Source organism: Salarias fasciatus (assembly GCF_902148845.1).
Source record: "Salarias fasciatus chromosome 7 unlocalized genomic scaffold, fSalaFa1.1 super_scaffold_4, whole genome shotgun sequence".
In the NCBI taxonomy this organism is placed as follows: domain Eukaryota; kingdom Metazoa; phylum Chordata; class Actinopteri; order Blenniiformes; family Blenniidae; genus Salarias; species Salarias fasciatus.
The window spans coordinates 10,111,290-10,128,881 of NW_021941229.1; the positions used below are offsets into that span (position 1 = coordinate 10,111,290).

Here is a 17,592-nt window from a genome sequence, read left to right on the forward strand (position 1 = left end):
TTACCTTTCATTGTGTTTATCCATTTCCTTATTTCTGTTTCAACACTTCTCCTGCAGGCTCTCATTGTCCGCCTGTCCTCTCCCCTCTCGTTCCATCGCCACCGTTTCCTTTCTTATCTGTGTCCCCTGCAGTCGGTTCCTTCCAACGTCTCACAAACGTTTCAGCCAGAAGGCAGCTGCAGATGCTGGGAAGCAGGGCTCATTCACAGCGAATTAGCCCGCCGTCCCTTCTCCAAACACGAGCTTTATCTGAATGGACTCCTTAACCTTCCTGCCAACACGCAACAGCAGCTCGGACTGTTTGGCAGCCGTGTGTTACAGCCTCTTGTTTTGACACAATGATGTGGGTCGGTACATTTCTTCACGGAAATTTGTAGTAGTGTCAGCGTGTTGACTTTTGCGTCCCTCATAAATGTAAGATGAAAACAAAATGCTGGGCTCCGTCCAACGGGAGCTTTAATCCATCCGCATCAAAATCAGCGGGACATTTGACCGAGGGGACGTATTTGTCAGTCAGCGAACAATGACGGAAAGCGCCTGTATTGACATTGTGACGGCCGTGTGACATCCCCCTCACTCGGCGGCCGTGGGGGGGGGGGGGGGGGGGACTTCCCGTGTGGCTGCACCCACGCTGATTGGCCTGTTTGGGGAGCAACAGGAAGCAAGGAGACATATATCAGTCAACTGGAGGCTAGCACTCCAAAGCTGTGGAACAATAAACACAGCAGAGTATGCACACACACACACATACACACACACAAACAGTGAGAGGGAGAACATTCCTTTCAGTGAAAACATTTGCCCTCTGTTTCAAGCTAATTCACATCACATATGACGTGCAAAGTGGCCTGGATCACTCTAACAGTAGCAATTGAACATACAAGCCGCACATGTCCGTGGTTAATCACGCAGCATCTGCATCCCGTCAGCGTTCGTACGTTCAGTAGAACCCACGCAGATTTTAATGTATAAATCAAGCAGCTCTGTCTTCTGGCTGGGGTCTTGTTTATGTGACATTTTCAGATGAAAACAATAAACTTACACTGTGTTTCAGCTGTTTATTCTACAGTAATGTTGAAGTCAATGAAAATGGGAGGGAAAGTGATTTTTTTTTCTGAAGCACAATACTCCACATGTGAGGCACTGCAGGCTTTCTGCACATGTGAGTGGATTCAAACAAAAACAGTGGAGGAGTCCAGTGTTTGTGCTGCTCGTGCGGTTGAAATTAACAGTGCAGTACCACACCGTCATCTGGGTCACATATGGAAAAACATTTTTCTCACACATCAGATGCTGAACACAGCGCCATGCATGCAAACTACAGCACTGTCAGCGTTACTGGCCTTCCTGCGCATACATTGAAAACCCTGCCGTCTGAATGTGAAATTTTTCTGAAAACCTTGTCAAAGTGGGCAGAGCATCCTCGGTTTTACTGCTTTATGAAACCTAAACAGAAAACCAAATAGCTGCTGTAGTGTTATTTTGTTACTTATAAAGTCTTGAATGAAGGAGGAATTCAGTCAAACAGCCAAGGTCAGAACTGAATATCACATTTTATATCACCCTGTTGCTAGTTTCTAGGTCATTAACATACTGGCACCAACTGCTTCTTCGGTTTTTTCTTGCACCAAGAACAGACCAGAAATTTTAAAGGTGACATCATGCTGTGATGAAAAGTGATATTACCGACCACATTCACACGCTGATTGATAAATTGATTGTATTTCACCTACTGATGTACCATGAACAGAAATCTTTGACAAGATTCCATTTCCTCAAATTTCTGTGATCCATCAAGGGGAAAATTCATCAACAAAATATTGCTGTATTGTACCTGAAGGGATGGAATTAATTTATGTAATACTGATCAGTTGGTAGGGTGGGTCATCTCTCAAATGGACGGTTTCAGATTCAAACCTCCATAGTTGAAGTGTCCTTGAAGGAGACATTGAATCCTAAACTGCTGGACTGAGTGAAGTGTTCGAGCAGTACGAGAGAATCAGAACCTGAAGTCTTGTCAATATGATGAAACCGATTTGTCCTTCATCTCACATTTCTCACCTCTGAACCTGCACAGCTGCACAGAAACAGGACAAACAAGCGTTTTCGTCCCACACACACACACACACACACACACACACACACACACACACACACACACACACACACACACACACACACTGAGCTGAACATCAAGGTCCCACATTGTGTGAACAAACTCAAGGTCCAAGGATTATTGGGTCTGAAGTAAACCAAAACAAAACCCATGCGACCCTGTCTGTTCTCGTCCTATCGTTTTACGTGTTACAGAAGCAGAAACTCTGCTGGATAACAAACAGAAACATCCCCGGAGCAGCAATGCCCACACGAAAGAAACACTGTCATACATCAATTCAGAGTTTTGGGATTTTTTTTTTTTTTTATTGTTGCTTGAATATCAACACTTCAACTCTGGCGGAAAATGCTTTGACAGTGGCCTACACAGCACAGACAGTATGGAAATCACATTCATTTCTGCATCTCATTGACTTTCTGGACGCCAGTAGTACACACTTTGTTAAATCTGAACCTTGGCAGCTGTCAGTGAACATTCGAAATGTTTTAATTTGGACAACGAATGTTTAAAGATCCATAAGTCGGGAGACTGGTTGTTAGTCCAAGATGACATCAAATGATCATCATTATGTGTAGCTTCGGGATGCAGAGCGTCACAGTTAACAGTCGCGTACTGAAACAGAGATTTCGAAACTGTGTCAAACAGCGTGAGTCGAAGGCCGAAGTGAACGATTGATACAGCTTTCAGACATGCAGGTAGGCTGAACGTGGGAGTGACTTTTCACAGAAAACAACAGATTGTTGTAGGAATGAAACATTTAATCAGAAAAATTAACCGGAAAATCTCATTTTCACTGATCTGAAATGGTTTTAATTCTCATTTGCAATCTGAACCACAGGAGATGGTAAAAGACGACTCTTCAAATTGATGTCAGGCTACTTTTTCACCAAGAATGGGAGCTGAAAGGCACTGCACTCAGAGGTTTCACTTCAGGTTTGCACACAAGTTAATAACTGGGATATTGTCTACAGAAAATCCATTAATTTGAGTCACAATACAAACGGCAAAAACAATAATAAAAAATACACAATCCTACAGTACATCTGGACAGAGTGTAACAGTTAAATTTACAAACACTTTTTTCCCTTTGGTGATTAACTTTTGAGTAATATATTTTATATATACATACTGTACACATATAGTACTTACAACGGCATAGAAAGAGTGACAGACGGACGTTACAGTGGGTTTGAATCATGAAACCAGATCCAGAGCTTTACGAAGCTGGAATATTTGAAGTAAATATTTTTGGAAAATTTGGATTTTTTCTTGTTTTTTTTTCTTACAGTGTAGAAGCACAGCAAGCGATAAAGAGTTCCTCAACAGTTTGTTTGTACTGTTCTGGATGAAGAAAGACAACAAGGAGCGACCTCCCTGCTTCGACAGTGGTCAATAAGCTGCCCTGGACCACAGTGTTTCTTCCCACATGTGCAGCAGGAAAACAACAAACTGATGGCGAGAAAAGAGAGGGTGAAGTTTTACAAGCTTTGTCGGGATCAGACAGCATGCGCTGCCCGATAAACAGGCCAACATTTCGGGCGACTTCAAAAGAAGAGAACGCCAGCCGACTCCGATTCCCAACAAACGTCTTTGTTTCCTGGAAAACGTCTGACTGCAGTTCTTGGCGGGGATTTTCAGATTGCTGTCAGCTGCTGGGTTCCTCCGTCTGTGTGTTTTGGCCAAAAAGTGTTTGGATTTACATCGCGACAGAACATTCAGCTGGTTAGATGTCGCGGTATTACCACCCCGGCACAAAATCTCACGGTATCTGGCAGAAGTGAGAGAGTGCACTTGTGGAAATAATATTTCAGTTTTTAATACTGCACTGGGTTCGACCTCAACTCCTTAGATCATGGAAAAAACACTCCAGCTGTAACATATCATTGTTTTCAGTATTCTTTTAGTAGGAATTGACCTTTAAACATCAACTATCTAATATGGTCATTAAAAAAACTACCAGTATTGCTTCATATAACCAATAACACTGTTACAATCAAATTGTCAACAGAAAACGAACAAAACAAAAAAAATCTGGAGTGCTTTCTAAAGCTAAATGTACTTAGAGTTATGTTTCCCCATTGATTGATCGATCAGTTTAAAACTGGTAAAAATGTAGAACTTTCAGGATTCAGCTTCACTTCAAAGGTTTGTGTTGTTGAGATGCGTGACGTTTTGGAGCTGGAGCTTTTTTTCCAGCCATGTTGCATCGTAAACTAGTCACTGTTTTGTCTCCAAAAGACGAGACAATCATGAAAAGAGATAATAGTCATAAAGTTAAGATAGGATTTTGTGGGGTTGGCTGAATGGATTAACCCCTTATGCATGAATGTTGAATTCAATTATTTTGTTTCATGAAACCTAATTATGTAGTTTTGGTGACTCAGCCTGATCAAATTCTGTCCAGCTGCAACTTTATTGATTGATTATCATTAGTATTTTGATAAATGTAATAATTTCCTGAGAAGTTTAATGTCAATGCATATTTTTATTTCAATACGAGGAACAGAGAACAGCGCTGTACAGTCTTGGCCCTGTTGGCTATTTGTTATTCTACATGGTTTAAATTTAACTCGTGTCTTGGTGAGTTATTCCCAACTGTTAAGTTTGAGCAAATAATGGATGACAGAGGTGGTCCACTTCCTTTTTTTTATTTGAAGGGCCTTTAAGAAAAAATAAGGTGAACCAGCAACATACTATACACGGCCGTTCACACTCACTCTGATTGTGGACGTCTTTTTAGAAATATGTGGAAAACCTTCACAAAACATTAATCAACATCCTTTTTAATGTCAGAGCTCATCTAAACATATCTTTAGAAGTACAACCATATGATATTAATTTCAAGTCGCTACACCTCAAACTAGTTAACACTGTTTATACTTTCACATTCTCGTCCACGTCGCCTCCTTTTCCAGGGTAAACCTCGCAGACAAGGCGACACAGCAGCCACTTTAACGCATGTCTCTCGGTAATCTCTTCTCGGTCTGACCTTCATCTCGCACCTGGTTTTCGCATAACACTGCAGCGTGGAGCCTCCTCCTCCTCCTCCTCGGCTTATCTGTAGTTCCTGGGAGCGTGATGACTGCCCTGGGACTGCTTGTAAATCTTGGATCCTTTGTGTATTTGAGTTGGATGAAAGTGGGAAACTCCTGAGATGGAATAACAAAAGCGGTTTAATAAAAGAGGAGGATCTGTCACAAAGGTATTTAGGCTGTAAGGTCACTTCTCATCATAATGTGAAAGATGCCGCCTCTATTGTAAGAGAGGGGTAATGACCGGCCGTCTAAACACACAACGACTTCCTGAAGTTGTTTTTCTGGCATGCTACTGTGTAAACAGCGAAATGTGTATATATATTTAGAAGTGTTTTCAGGATAACTGCTTACTTTTGACGCTGGATAACACCTTGAAATTAAAACCTGTCAAGACACTTGCCCTAAAATGAAAGCAAGTGTCTGTGATTTTCACAGATTTACATTTGTTAGAATCAAATCTGACTGGAAATAAATACAAATATTGTTCCAATAATAGGATCAGACCCCGATTCCTCTACCATAAATCAGTTATTAAAAGTATGTAAGTTAAATAGCAGTGGTAGTAGTGTCATGTTGTTCGTATGTAGCAGTAACGCGTACGAATGGTGTTAATTATCATGCTTTGGGGGATCTAGATGAGTAATATCCATGTTAGAGAAGACGGTACAGAGACCATGGGTTATACTGGCATTATCTTCATTTCACAGATTACTTTAAATAGTTCATATCATCTTTGCCTGCAACAACACTGAAATCATTAAAAAAAAAAAAATAAAATAAAAAACTAAACAAAAATTCTAACAGCCTATCCTCGGAGTTCATGAAGATCACACCCCTTTATCCTTTTTTCCTCTTTCACTGTCATCTTCATCACAATCACCATCCAGCTCCTCAGCTCCAGCCACTTCTCACTTTCAAATTTAGTCAATGTTATGTTTGGAGTCCTTCTCCAAATCAGGATACTTCGCTTTGCCTTCTTTCAGTTTGAGAGAACATCCCCTCCAAGCAGATGGATCGACCTCCGAGACCTTCCTTTCTCGGCTCTATACCACCGAGTGTTCGTTGTGGTGGTGGTGATGGTGCACGCCGCTGCCGCTCAGCACCGTGTGGTTGATGGACGACGCCGACCGGTCCGATCCCTCCGCCGCCGTCCCGTTGACGTTCTCCTGCCGCTGGCAGCACAGGATCTGCCTGAAGGTGGCGCTCATCTCCTTGTCGCGGTAGGAGTAGATGATGGGGTTCATGGCCGAGTTGAACTCGGCGAGGAGCAGGAAGAACTTCTCGTAGGTCAGGACGTTGCAGCTGGCGCAGAAGACGTCGAGGAGGAGGATGACCAGACCGGGTGTCCAGCAGACGATGAATGCACCTGAACAAGGAAAGAAATAAGAACATTACTTTAAAAACAGTATTTTTTTTTTTTTTTTTCTGCCAAAGTCTGTTTTTTTTCCAAGCACAGAGAGACAGATACACACATTCACGTCGATGGGCAGTTGTTTTTGTGATTTAGTTTGAGAAAAAAATTGCGTTCAGACGGCAACGTCAATGATATCCGTTTGAATGGAAACAGCAGAAATAGTGCTGTTCTAATGTTTTAAAACTTCCTGTGTATTCATACAGAGAGCAGCATGCTGTAAACGCTTAAGCTCCTTTAAATTGTCTTTTTTCTATCGGTTTTTAGGATTAAAATGTGTCCCCACATGGGATCCAGATGGTGTACTAATTGTACACTTTATTAGAGGAGCGCTGTTGCATCAAGAGTGAAGCACACACACCGTATGATTCTTTCCATTGTTATGAATGACTCTTTCTCGAACATGGGTGGAACAATTTACAAGCAGCAACGCCGATTCAAAAGAGTGTTTTTGAGAAAATCCACCTCAGGAGCCATTTTCAACGTGTTCCTCCAAAGACTGTTGTCATGTTAACGCACCAGCAACGGAAGTTTTCTGCTTTCACTTGAAAACATCGTCATGAAAGTGAAGTCTCTGTTTTAAAAAGTGAACCTGAAACACACATTTTTTTTGGAATGTACTTCCAAACTTCATACAGAACCAGGCTCAAACATTTGTCACTATGAGGTGGGAGTGCCAACCACTACACTCCCAGTACAATAAATATGTTACAAATATGACTCCAGCAATACACACAAATTAAAGTAGTTATGCTTGTTTGTTACTTTGGAATCCTGTTTTTTTTAATTAAGTCTCTCAGTGAGCCTCCGGTAAAAATACTTTTCATAATGTGAACCATCCGGTTCTCTGTTAACCTTAAATCGAAGAGAAAGTAGAAGTCTGGGCTTCAGTTGAGTTTCGTTATTCATTTCTGTAGATAAGTTAAAAAAACAAGTAAAGAAAAGAAAGAGTGGCGGTTTTCATTCATGTGTATCTCAAAATTACGAATTTGCTTCAAATGCAGGCTTCATATGTATAATGTTCATCTGTGGACTGCTGTAATCTGGATTGTAATTAGGTTTTTGTATTATAAAAGTTATTTTTACTAACTGATTGTGAAATACAATGCAATCAACACGATCTTGCTCTCATTGCATTAAACAACTGTTTTTTCTAATATTTTCTTGAGCTGCTCAGTGTTTGAGTCTCACTGAAGCAGCCAAAAGCATCAATTGTGTCGAGTTAATGAGACTGAAACCCAGAACTGAGAGTGTGGCTACTACAACAGGAAAGTGATAGGAGGCCGACTTTCTTGAATTTCACCCAGTTGACATGCTGTATTCTGCCAAATCAGCAGACCGTGTGTGTTTTTCGATAGTTCTGCAGCACGTCGCAGTATTAGGGCTTGGCTTTTCCTTCACTCATGTCACTTCGATTTGCGTGACTCATAATTTGAATTTGGAAACTTATTCCTCGGTTTTGAGCTTTTGCTGAATCGCACATGAGTAATAATGAGTCACTTGGTTTCAGAGTGACACTCCTGATGACCTACTGCTCGGTGCCATCTTCAAACTAAATGGTTGATTCATGCATTTGTACTCAGAATGCACCCTGCCGCTTTCTCCCCTTTCACTGGCAATGACTTGAACCACATGGATCACACACACACAAACACACACACACACACACACACACACACACACACACACACACACACACACACTGAGTTTCTGAAAATAAAATGTAGTTGAAGCGAACAAACATCAACCAACAACCACAGCACCATCACTTAACCACACAATGATCTCTGGACAAAACAAAACACTCAGTTTCACTTTAGAACCACATTCCAGTGACATACTGTGAGCTGAAAGACCTTCAGCTGTCGGGGGCTTTCATTGCATTGCCTTGTTTTGAGCTGTGGGTGCATTAGGATGAAAGCTCTGAAGCAAGTGTTTTTCCACCAACCGGAGAAGAGGCACTTTAAATTAATGTATGCTTAATGTGAATTATAAGGAATAAGCATCAAGTAATAGTGATGACGACAATGAGATAAAGTAACTACAGCTATCCACATGTTGATGTCCTGATCAGCACTCTTGCCTGGCAGTGATAGATGTTTTCCCTGTACAGAAAAAAAAGGTTTCCTCTGGGCGAGTCCAGATCTACAATCCAAAGACACAGGAGGGGTGGTGGCTCTGTGTTCCGCCTTTACATGACATTTCGAAAACGTCTTCTATTTGCATGGCAGTGGTAGAAATACTGCAAACTGTGCAGTTTTCACTTAGGGTCACGAGTTCACGCTGGTGGTTGTTTTTCCACTCAGTTTATTGTCTGTAATCAGGGAACAAAAGTGCAAAAACCTAAAGTCTTCCTGCAAATATTGCAAGGTTCACTATGGCTCAGAGGAACTGCAGCGCAGGGGAGAAGTCCAACAATATAGAAGCCACAGCACAAGAGGAGAGAGACACAGGGAGACAGACAAAAGCAGAGGCATGCGGTGAACACAGGCAAAGCGACAACCGGGACACACAAGGACAGCCCCTAATGAGCCCGAGGCGCCAGGTGGCTGGAATCACACAGTCAGGCACCAGTGAGCGACATCAGGGCAGGAAGCAGCAATCAGACATGAGGAGAGCCTGAGCCTGAGCCACATTTGTCTGCTGAGATTCTGATGTACAGAATATTTACGGACAGAGATGGTTCAACTAATAAACGAGGTGACGCCTCAGAGTTTTCTTCAAACCACAGAACTTGACCATGGATGAGACCAGAGTGACCACAAAGAGATGACGCCATGACTATTCTTCATTATATGAAGCTTTGAAACAAATATGTACCCTTCGCCCTTTAATAAACATAAATCACAACATTGGATATAGTGTAACTTTATGCTGTCTCATTTATGAGAGTCTTTAAACTTGAAGGGGAAAACACGACATTCCAAAAAAATCATAGAAGTGTTGCAACCATTGTCAGTAAAGCAAGATGGGATTCCAGATTTCTTCAGAAATCAAACAAACAGACTGCATTTCTCAACCAAATTGCTGGTAATCGTTATCCTTGTAAGGGCATCTAGGAGGCTGCAATGCATCATTTCTTCTTCTTCAAACAAACTATGTTAGTAAAGCGGAAGGGGTCACTCATCCATTGCTCACAAATGGCGAGCTCAAGCGTTCCAAACTCTATCAACAGATGCCATTCGTCCTGAGTGAAAGACAACTGGAGGACATTACACTCTTGAGACAGTAAAACAAAAGGTCTGGATGGGGCATTTGGCAAACGGAGATGAGAGAAGGAAGGGGCGGTATTGACAGGCAGGTCTGTTATCTGTTAGCGTTCTGCGGGCGGCAGCTGCCGCTAAAGGCTTGACCTCACTTCCCAGCTATGCAAGCTGACCCTCCGGAGCTGGATAAATTTCTTGCACGGTTCACAGCCCGGCAGAGAAACTATCTGAACTATTTGTCTCAGTGTGAAACAGAACAGAACAAGACTCAGCACAAAAAAAAAAAAAAGCACCCAAAGGAAACACTAAAAACTTCAAGTCAGAGAAAAATAAAGTTTCCCTGCTGTCAGCAACACCGCATCATTTTGTTAGGAGTCATGGGAACATATAATAGTTGTGAAATTGATGTTAAACGTGCATTTTGTAAGGATTAAGTATTGAGACACTATAACATCCAATCATTGTGGATCTCAAATTTTTTGGCAGTTTACTTTTATTTATGCCGTTGCCAAGATCGCTGGTGACAGATTCATCGGTGAGTGTCAGCACCTGATGCGACTTCCTCTTTCTGCTGGACAATTTCCACCACCGGTGTCCAGCACATTTCAGTTCAGGGGCCACAGAAAGTTTCGCCCTGAGAGGGCAGGATCAGTAAAATAATGCCAAAATAACATTTAAATCTAAACTTTTTAAAGATTTTATTTGACATGGCACAGAGTACGTGTGAAGAAAAAAGTCTATATTTTTGAGAAAGTCAAACAACTTTTCAAAGCAATTAAAACAAAATATAGTATATTTATATGAGTTGAAAATGTGAAAATGTGCCAAATAATAATGGTTAGTTTTTTAAATTACTGTCATGAAACAAGGGGATCTAAACCTATATATAGGATGCTTTTTTGTGGTTGCTTCTGGTCTGTGTGAAGCTCTGACCGAGAGCGTTCGCTCTCAAATTCTTTCATTTCCTCTACCAATCCGAGGAAGTGTCGTCACTTGCTGCATTACAACAAAAACAAAAAAGAAAACAATCCTTCACATTGGCTACGCCCGCCGACATGTTCCTCTTTCACCACATCTTGCTGCATCACTACAGCACCAGGGTTGATGTAGGGTAAACCAGAGTTGATGGAAGAGAGAGAAATTCGTTTTTGGCAACTCATCCTGAGTGTTGCCTCTGCCACGACTTGAAAATGCCACATGGAGGGAAGCGAGACTGGAGCAATGGAAAGTCACTGGAGAAAGGTAAATAAACCCGGCTCCGAAACAGGCCTGGAAAGTTTGGAAACGCATGAAAAAGCACTTTGACACTTTCCATGTCTTGAAAGAATTAGAAATCACAGAGAGGACTGAGACATGTGAGCCACATTATCACAACACCTGTTTTTTTTTCTATTAAATGTGATTTAAATAAATGTAGTCATGTCAAACAAATCTACCCACACAAATATGACGATATTTGCTTAAAGGACCTACAACAGCTCCTCGAAGCTCTCGGACTTTGAGCCACAAAGCAAACCCACAACTTTCTGTGAAACAGAATCTGCAACAATGATTTAATACCAACCAGTCCTGTCAACTTTTAGGTATAGACGCCACTGGTTGTTTTTCTCATTACAATGAAGCAACTAACGGCAACACGAGAAAGTTTTTGAAAACAAAATTTAGTTTAACTTCAATCCTAATAATGTTTTTATTTTATTAAGAAAATAACATTTAGCATTACATGCATCGCTCATTGTGTTTCAAAACAAGATCTGATAATTAACTTCAAGCTCAAACTTCTAATTTAAAATACAAAGTAACTTTTTTCAATTACAGCCTGAACTTCACTCCTTTTTTCTTTTTTTTTTTCTTGCTGGAAACGGGTTTCCATGGAAAAGTGAGCAGAGTTCCCGATGGGAACAAAAATAATGAAATAATGGGGACCAGATTATGGCAGTGAACCCTGCACCTCCACAAACACACGGGAAAAGAAGAAAGAAAAAAAAAGAGGATTCACACAGATGTTCAGACACAAACACACGCAAACACTCACTTACATAATTACACGTGGCACAAAGACAACTTGATGTTGAGAAAGCTCGGCATACACACCCCGCATCCTTTCCCTTCTAATCAGTGTGGTAATCAGCATTGCGAGATCGGGTTTTTTGGGGTCATTCTCTGTCCTTGTACATAAACTCCAACTCCACACGAAGAAACGCTGATCTCTCAGCCAATCTGTCCACACGAAGCTTTGCTCCGATGGTTCTCGTGCCGCATTTCTACCCTCGTCGAGATGTTCCTCTGTCGCTGACATGCTGCCTCTCCTCACGTGTAGCGCATGGCCACAGATTTACGTAAATGTAAAATTAAATGGTTTAAAGGATTGCGTTGGTGGTTGTGCATGTTTAGTCCTTTCATTAGAAATGACATGTTATGCTGATTGCCCAGAGTTGGGCTGCTGTTGGTTTCCAGTGACTTGGCGACACTTTAAAACAGCTCGCATTAGCAAATTTCCTGAAGCGTGCTCAAAACAGCAAACACAGCCCATGATCTCATTTATTTTTGACCTGTAAGAGTTACTCACATACTTTCTTAATACTGTTCTTTCTTGGCGGAACATGCGCAGGTCCTCTTGTAGAGTTTACACTGTGGTCACAGTGGCATTGCCATGCTGCTTCTGCATTAAACAGGCTTTTAAAGGTGCAGGTTATTGGTTAATCGCCCAAAATCCAGTTAAATTCAAAAGATAAATGAATGAAGCGTGACCTGAAATCTATAGTTGTCAGCCTCTAAAAGCCATTTTCAGTCATGTGACCTTCAGCGGTAAGATCAAAACATTTGACAGATAGGATTTTGTAAACTTCAGCACATTTGTGTTGGTACTTTGGTGTGTTTAGTCCCGCCATGTCTGCATCTGTGAGGCATTACACCTACAAACCTTCCACACTGATTCATTCAACTGAACGGTAATTACAGATGAATATACAGCAAAGACCAAATTACAGTGACTGCAAGAGAAGAGCCTACATTCTCCAAGGCCAGGATGTCACTATAGTACTGTTAAATATGTACATATTCTTCATCAGTAGAAAATTAGGCAATCAAGTCATTGAATTTGTCGTTCTCCATTGCAACACACTGAACGCCAGTTCTCATCCCCCGCATTCCTGTCAGGGGCCAAGCAGTGAATTGATGAGGATGAACAAAGTAAACCATGACTTGAACAACCGCCACAAAAAAGGTCGACAGACAAAAACCATTCAAAATGACCACAAGATGTCATGTCATGGTCGATGAGTAGATGAGATGTTCTTCTGACCGCCAAAGATCGTGAAGTACCGGGTCAATAAACCATTGTGGACGTGTTGCTCACTTTCGGTCCATCCATCCATCTGAATCCTTAATAAATGAATAAATGTGGCTGTTTCTTGTAGAAAATTGCATCTTAGATAAACTGCAAATTATTTAAAGAGATTAAAAAGATATGCAACTATTTTCTGTGCTGCATGAAGTTAGCACAGGGATGGAGAATTTTTTTTTAAAGAGCTCTATTATTACATCTGTGGAGGGCAGAGCTGAGAGTCGAAGTCAGTTTTGCTAAAAAGTTACTTTATCTCTTAAAAAGCAGTACGTCACATGTTTCCGATTGGCTGTTTTGTTGCTTGTTTTTCCAATTTTATACAATTCAAGTTGTTGTATTTTACTAATATGGCAATGACAGCATCAAAGGTACGTGATAAAAAAAAAAAAAAAATCCACAATCATTTCTTGACCTTTCACTTTAGTAAATATGCATTTAGACTTCCATTTTTTGCAAAGTCAGCCTTCTACAACAGAAATTTAAAGCACTCATATTCAAAATACTTTCAATATTTCACATGTCTGATGATCATCGCTGGAGACAATGTCATATAACAATAAGAGACGACAGGGGACAGCGTGGACAGGTCCCAGTTCAAGGTCAACATTTCTCCTGGACTGTGAGCGGTTAACAGGACTTATGTGTCCCAGCTGGTGTTCTGATATCAGTGGGGAAAAAAAGCTGATATTTCTCTGTATAAAGAAAAAAAAACATGAAATTCAATAAAACCTCAAAATGTTTGATCCTTATAAGCCTTAATTCACACTTCTGAGGGTCTCAAAACGCTCTGTTAATATATCCCACATGTTGTAACATCACTCATCAGAGAGCTTTACAGTCTACTGTCTCAGATCTTCCTGCTTTGCTATTCTTCTCTCATATGTCATCATACCGGCTTAAATTTCCACTAATGTAAATTCTCCCCGGCCATTAAAATGAAGAAACACACCAGATTGAATTACTGCTGTCATTTGCACCCCCTTTCTTATCATTAATCAGTATTTAAAGCACTCTGCCTCTTTTTTTTTTAAACTCATTTCCTGTTCTTCTCCCCACTCGTCCTTAATTTCTATGTACTTCTTTACTCTCTCTTCTTACTGTCCTTTCCCTATTTTTTTTTCTAAATCTAATTTATGTTCTGAACCCTCTTCTTGTTCTCTCACTATCTTCCGCCGCAGCGTGTCCATATTTCAAACCTCCATCCCTCAAAAAGTTACAGTTTTTTTTTCTTCTATCGTTCTTCTAAACCAACCGTCCTCTGTGGCCATGGCTGTGGTTGTGATTTTACTGAAATGGCCCTCTGGCTTCCCTTCTCTGAAAAGATCCCTTTCTCTTCTTTCCCACATCAAACCCTCCACATCCACACAGGAGATTAGATAAAAGTTCACATTCAGTAGCTGAGTGTTTACAGTTATTGATAAAGGGGCTTGTGGTGCGCAGTGATGGAGTTCACCGCTGGTGTCACGCTGATCTAATGGCTACAAAAACAAGCTTTTGACTGGAAATACAGTGGCTTCTTTTCAATGACCGTAATGGACTTTTTTTCTTTCTGCTCTGCAAGCACAAAAAGCCCAAATGAATCTGCAGTGTGACTCACTTGCTGGGATGCTGAGACGAGAAGATTTTCAACCTGACTTTCCTGTTTTTTCCTCACTGTTTAGAAACAAAAAGACTCACATCATCAGTAAATGTGATCCCATGGTATAAACAGTTTTCTTTTGACTGGTAACAATCCATCTCATTTTCTCTAAATTCACAGTTGATTCATCTAAAGATGATCCTGTTTCGTTGCCAAGGCGACGTTTTGAAAATGATGTTTTCATCCATGATACACTGAAAGCCGTGCAGTTTTCATGCCGGGCCACGAGTTGGCACTGTTGTTCGTTTCTGCGATGAAACCAGACACACGTGAGTAGAGGGATCAGTTTTCAGTGACTCCTTAAATGTTTTCACTCGAAGACGTTGTGTATACAGTGTCTCAGAATAAGAAGTGGTCCATGACGCTTCAGCCGGTCGAAATAGGACCTGCTGAGTTTCTGAGGGATTTGTTTGTCTTACTCTTCCATCTCACATGTTTCCCCTTTTCGGTATCATTACATGCTGAAGCGTGACTCACCCTGCGCTCATGATACCGTTTTTAACCGGAGATATCAACAGAAAGTGCACTGTTATGATGTGCATGCTGCCACAATAAGGCTGTGTGTTTGGCCAAACGCAGCGCAGCCCACTCAGGATTACTCATGCAGGATGTCCGCGAGCTGAGAAGTCGCCGGCAAGTGTAGAAAATGTGAAATCCATTCACAGCAGTGACATAAAGTCTTCCACTTCACTCAAAGATATAAACAAAGATCTGCTGCGAGGACTCATCACCTCTAAAGCCGGTCCCGGCCTGTGTTTGGTCTGCTGGTCTTGCTGGTCGCTGCCTTTAAACTTCAATAAAACCACACCAAAGTCAGTTCAGACGACGGGACTTCACAGTGTTTTTGGTTCTTTGAGTGGGAAAACAAATATTTAATGAAGCCATGTGTACTGAAGCACAAATTTGTCCATCGTGTTTTTAATAAACTCACCACACGTTTTGTCCTTTCTTTGGTTGAGTGTATGTTTGAGATATGGATATTATCAGTGCAGCTTTACACATACAGGAATATTAAAAAAACACTCAAAACAATAAGTTGCCACATTCACAACGGGTTGCTGAATATATGTTAGGAGTCAGTAAGGAAGGCAGGAAGTACAAAGCTATTTTGAGTTTGCAAGAACAGATGCTGCAACACTGAGTGATTGGAAAAGCTGCACTATGCATTGTAATTCGTTACATTTGCTACTTCACAAACACGCGCATGAGTGCGCACACCCACACACGCCCACACGCACACATGCACCAGCAGAAAACAGGTGATGTGCAAAGCTGCATGCTGGGAATGCTTTCGGACTGACATCGGATTGGAGCATTTAGCTTGTGTGTGTGTGTGTGTGTGTGTGTGTGTGTGTCTTAGTGACTATTACTTTCTCTGTCCTTCTAGAATCAGGGGAAACAGTGGGTGGTCATGCATGACGATCCTGACGTGTAAGCCAGCGACACGGCATGTGTTTGCATGTGCTTTGGGGACGGTGTGGCTTGGCGCTCCTCGCTGTCGGACAATGTGACCTCACGCAGCACCGAGAGGTTGAAGATAATCAAATCATTCACAGACGACTCCTCCGCGAGCCAACACTTGACACACACTGACACCCACACTCTGAATGGAGCTCATGGTGAATTTGACCCTCCAGTTGGCTTACTGAGGAGTAATGGAGGATATAAGATCGGATATGAGTTGGATTTCCAAGAAGTAGCCTTGTGTTGGCTCAATAATGAAGCAGAGGTAAACATGATGAGTTGTTAATCGCGAGAGAAAGTTCAGATGGAAAAAAAATAGTGGTCTGATCATGAGCTATTTCTTTCACATGTAGGAAAAAGAACATAATGATACTTTCTATCAATTAAAGTCATTATTTCTTTCCATTTCCACGGTCCAAGCTGTCGGTTTCATGGATTGTGGTTAATCACTGATGTATACAGTTCATTTCTCATTGTTCAGATTATTTGGAAAGTTTCATTATACTCTTTATGGAAATTCACTTTTACTGTTGCTTTTTTTGTTGTTACATCTTTTTCATTTATTTGCTGAGTGACAATAAAATGATCCAAGCAAAGTAAATGTTTAAATAGAGCCCATTTAAAAACAGAAAACAGGCAGTAATCAAGTTTTTGTAAATTTCATTATGGAGTTTATGTAGTTTAGGATCAGTTTTTTCTTTCATTTAGTCAGATTCACATTTCTTCTGTATATTTTACATTCTTCTATCTCAGTTTAAAGGTTTTCTTACTTAGTAGTCTTACTAAAGGTATTGCAATTTGCTCGTCTTTCAATTGTAAAGATCACTCCTATTTCAACCTTTAAAAATGCTTTATAAATCCACTCTTGTCTTTTGTTTTCTGTTTTTATGGCCATACATCACCCCATAAAGCACCATAAATAGTACCAACCACTCAGAAAAGGTGTACAAAAAGTTTGATAGATTGATTGACTGACTGATAACACTGCTCCCTGACCAGCAGAACAGTGGCATCCTTCCTTTGTGCTATGGAGCAAACACTCATCTCTGTGTGAAACAAGGACTTCTTCTAGCAGAGAACCCAAACACACAGCCAAGTTTGTCGTGAAAAACAAGACTTTCGAGCCTTTAAGTCCAAAGAGACATAGAAATTGGAATGAGAAAAAAGGCAGATCTGGACCCGACACAGGGAACAGACAACTCACAGCAGGTAAAGCACTTTGACTTGTACTTGGAGAGACAATGAAGAACAGCTGGGAGCAATCAGAGGTGGGGAAAATCCAGAATTGAGATACACACCGTGACAGCTACTGAGCTGCCAAAAACTCTCCCGAGGATCGGAAAGGACAAATTTAAATATCGACTTGTTTGTGAGT

General features: G+C 41.1%; 1 protein-coding gene across 2 annotated transcripts in view; it reads right to left on the reverse strand.

Annotated features, from left to right (window-relative positions):
* Positions 1 to 3,000: 3,000 nt before the first annotated feature.
* The window catches only part of lpar1 (lysophosphatidic acid receptor 1), a 36,036-nt gene continuing 21,444 nt past the window's right edge, over positions 3,001 to 17,592 (reverse strand). For both annotated transcript variants that reach the window (XM_030085358.1, XM_030085359.1), the window contains exon 3: positions 3,001 to 6,517. In XM_030085358.1, coding sequence (XP_029941218.1) covers positions 6,195 to 6,517 — 323 coding nt within the window. In that variant the 3' untranslated portion in view covers positions 3,001 to 6,194. The remainder of the gene's footprint in view (positions 6,518 to 17,592) is intronic.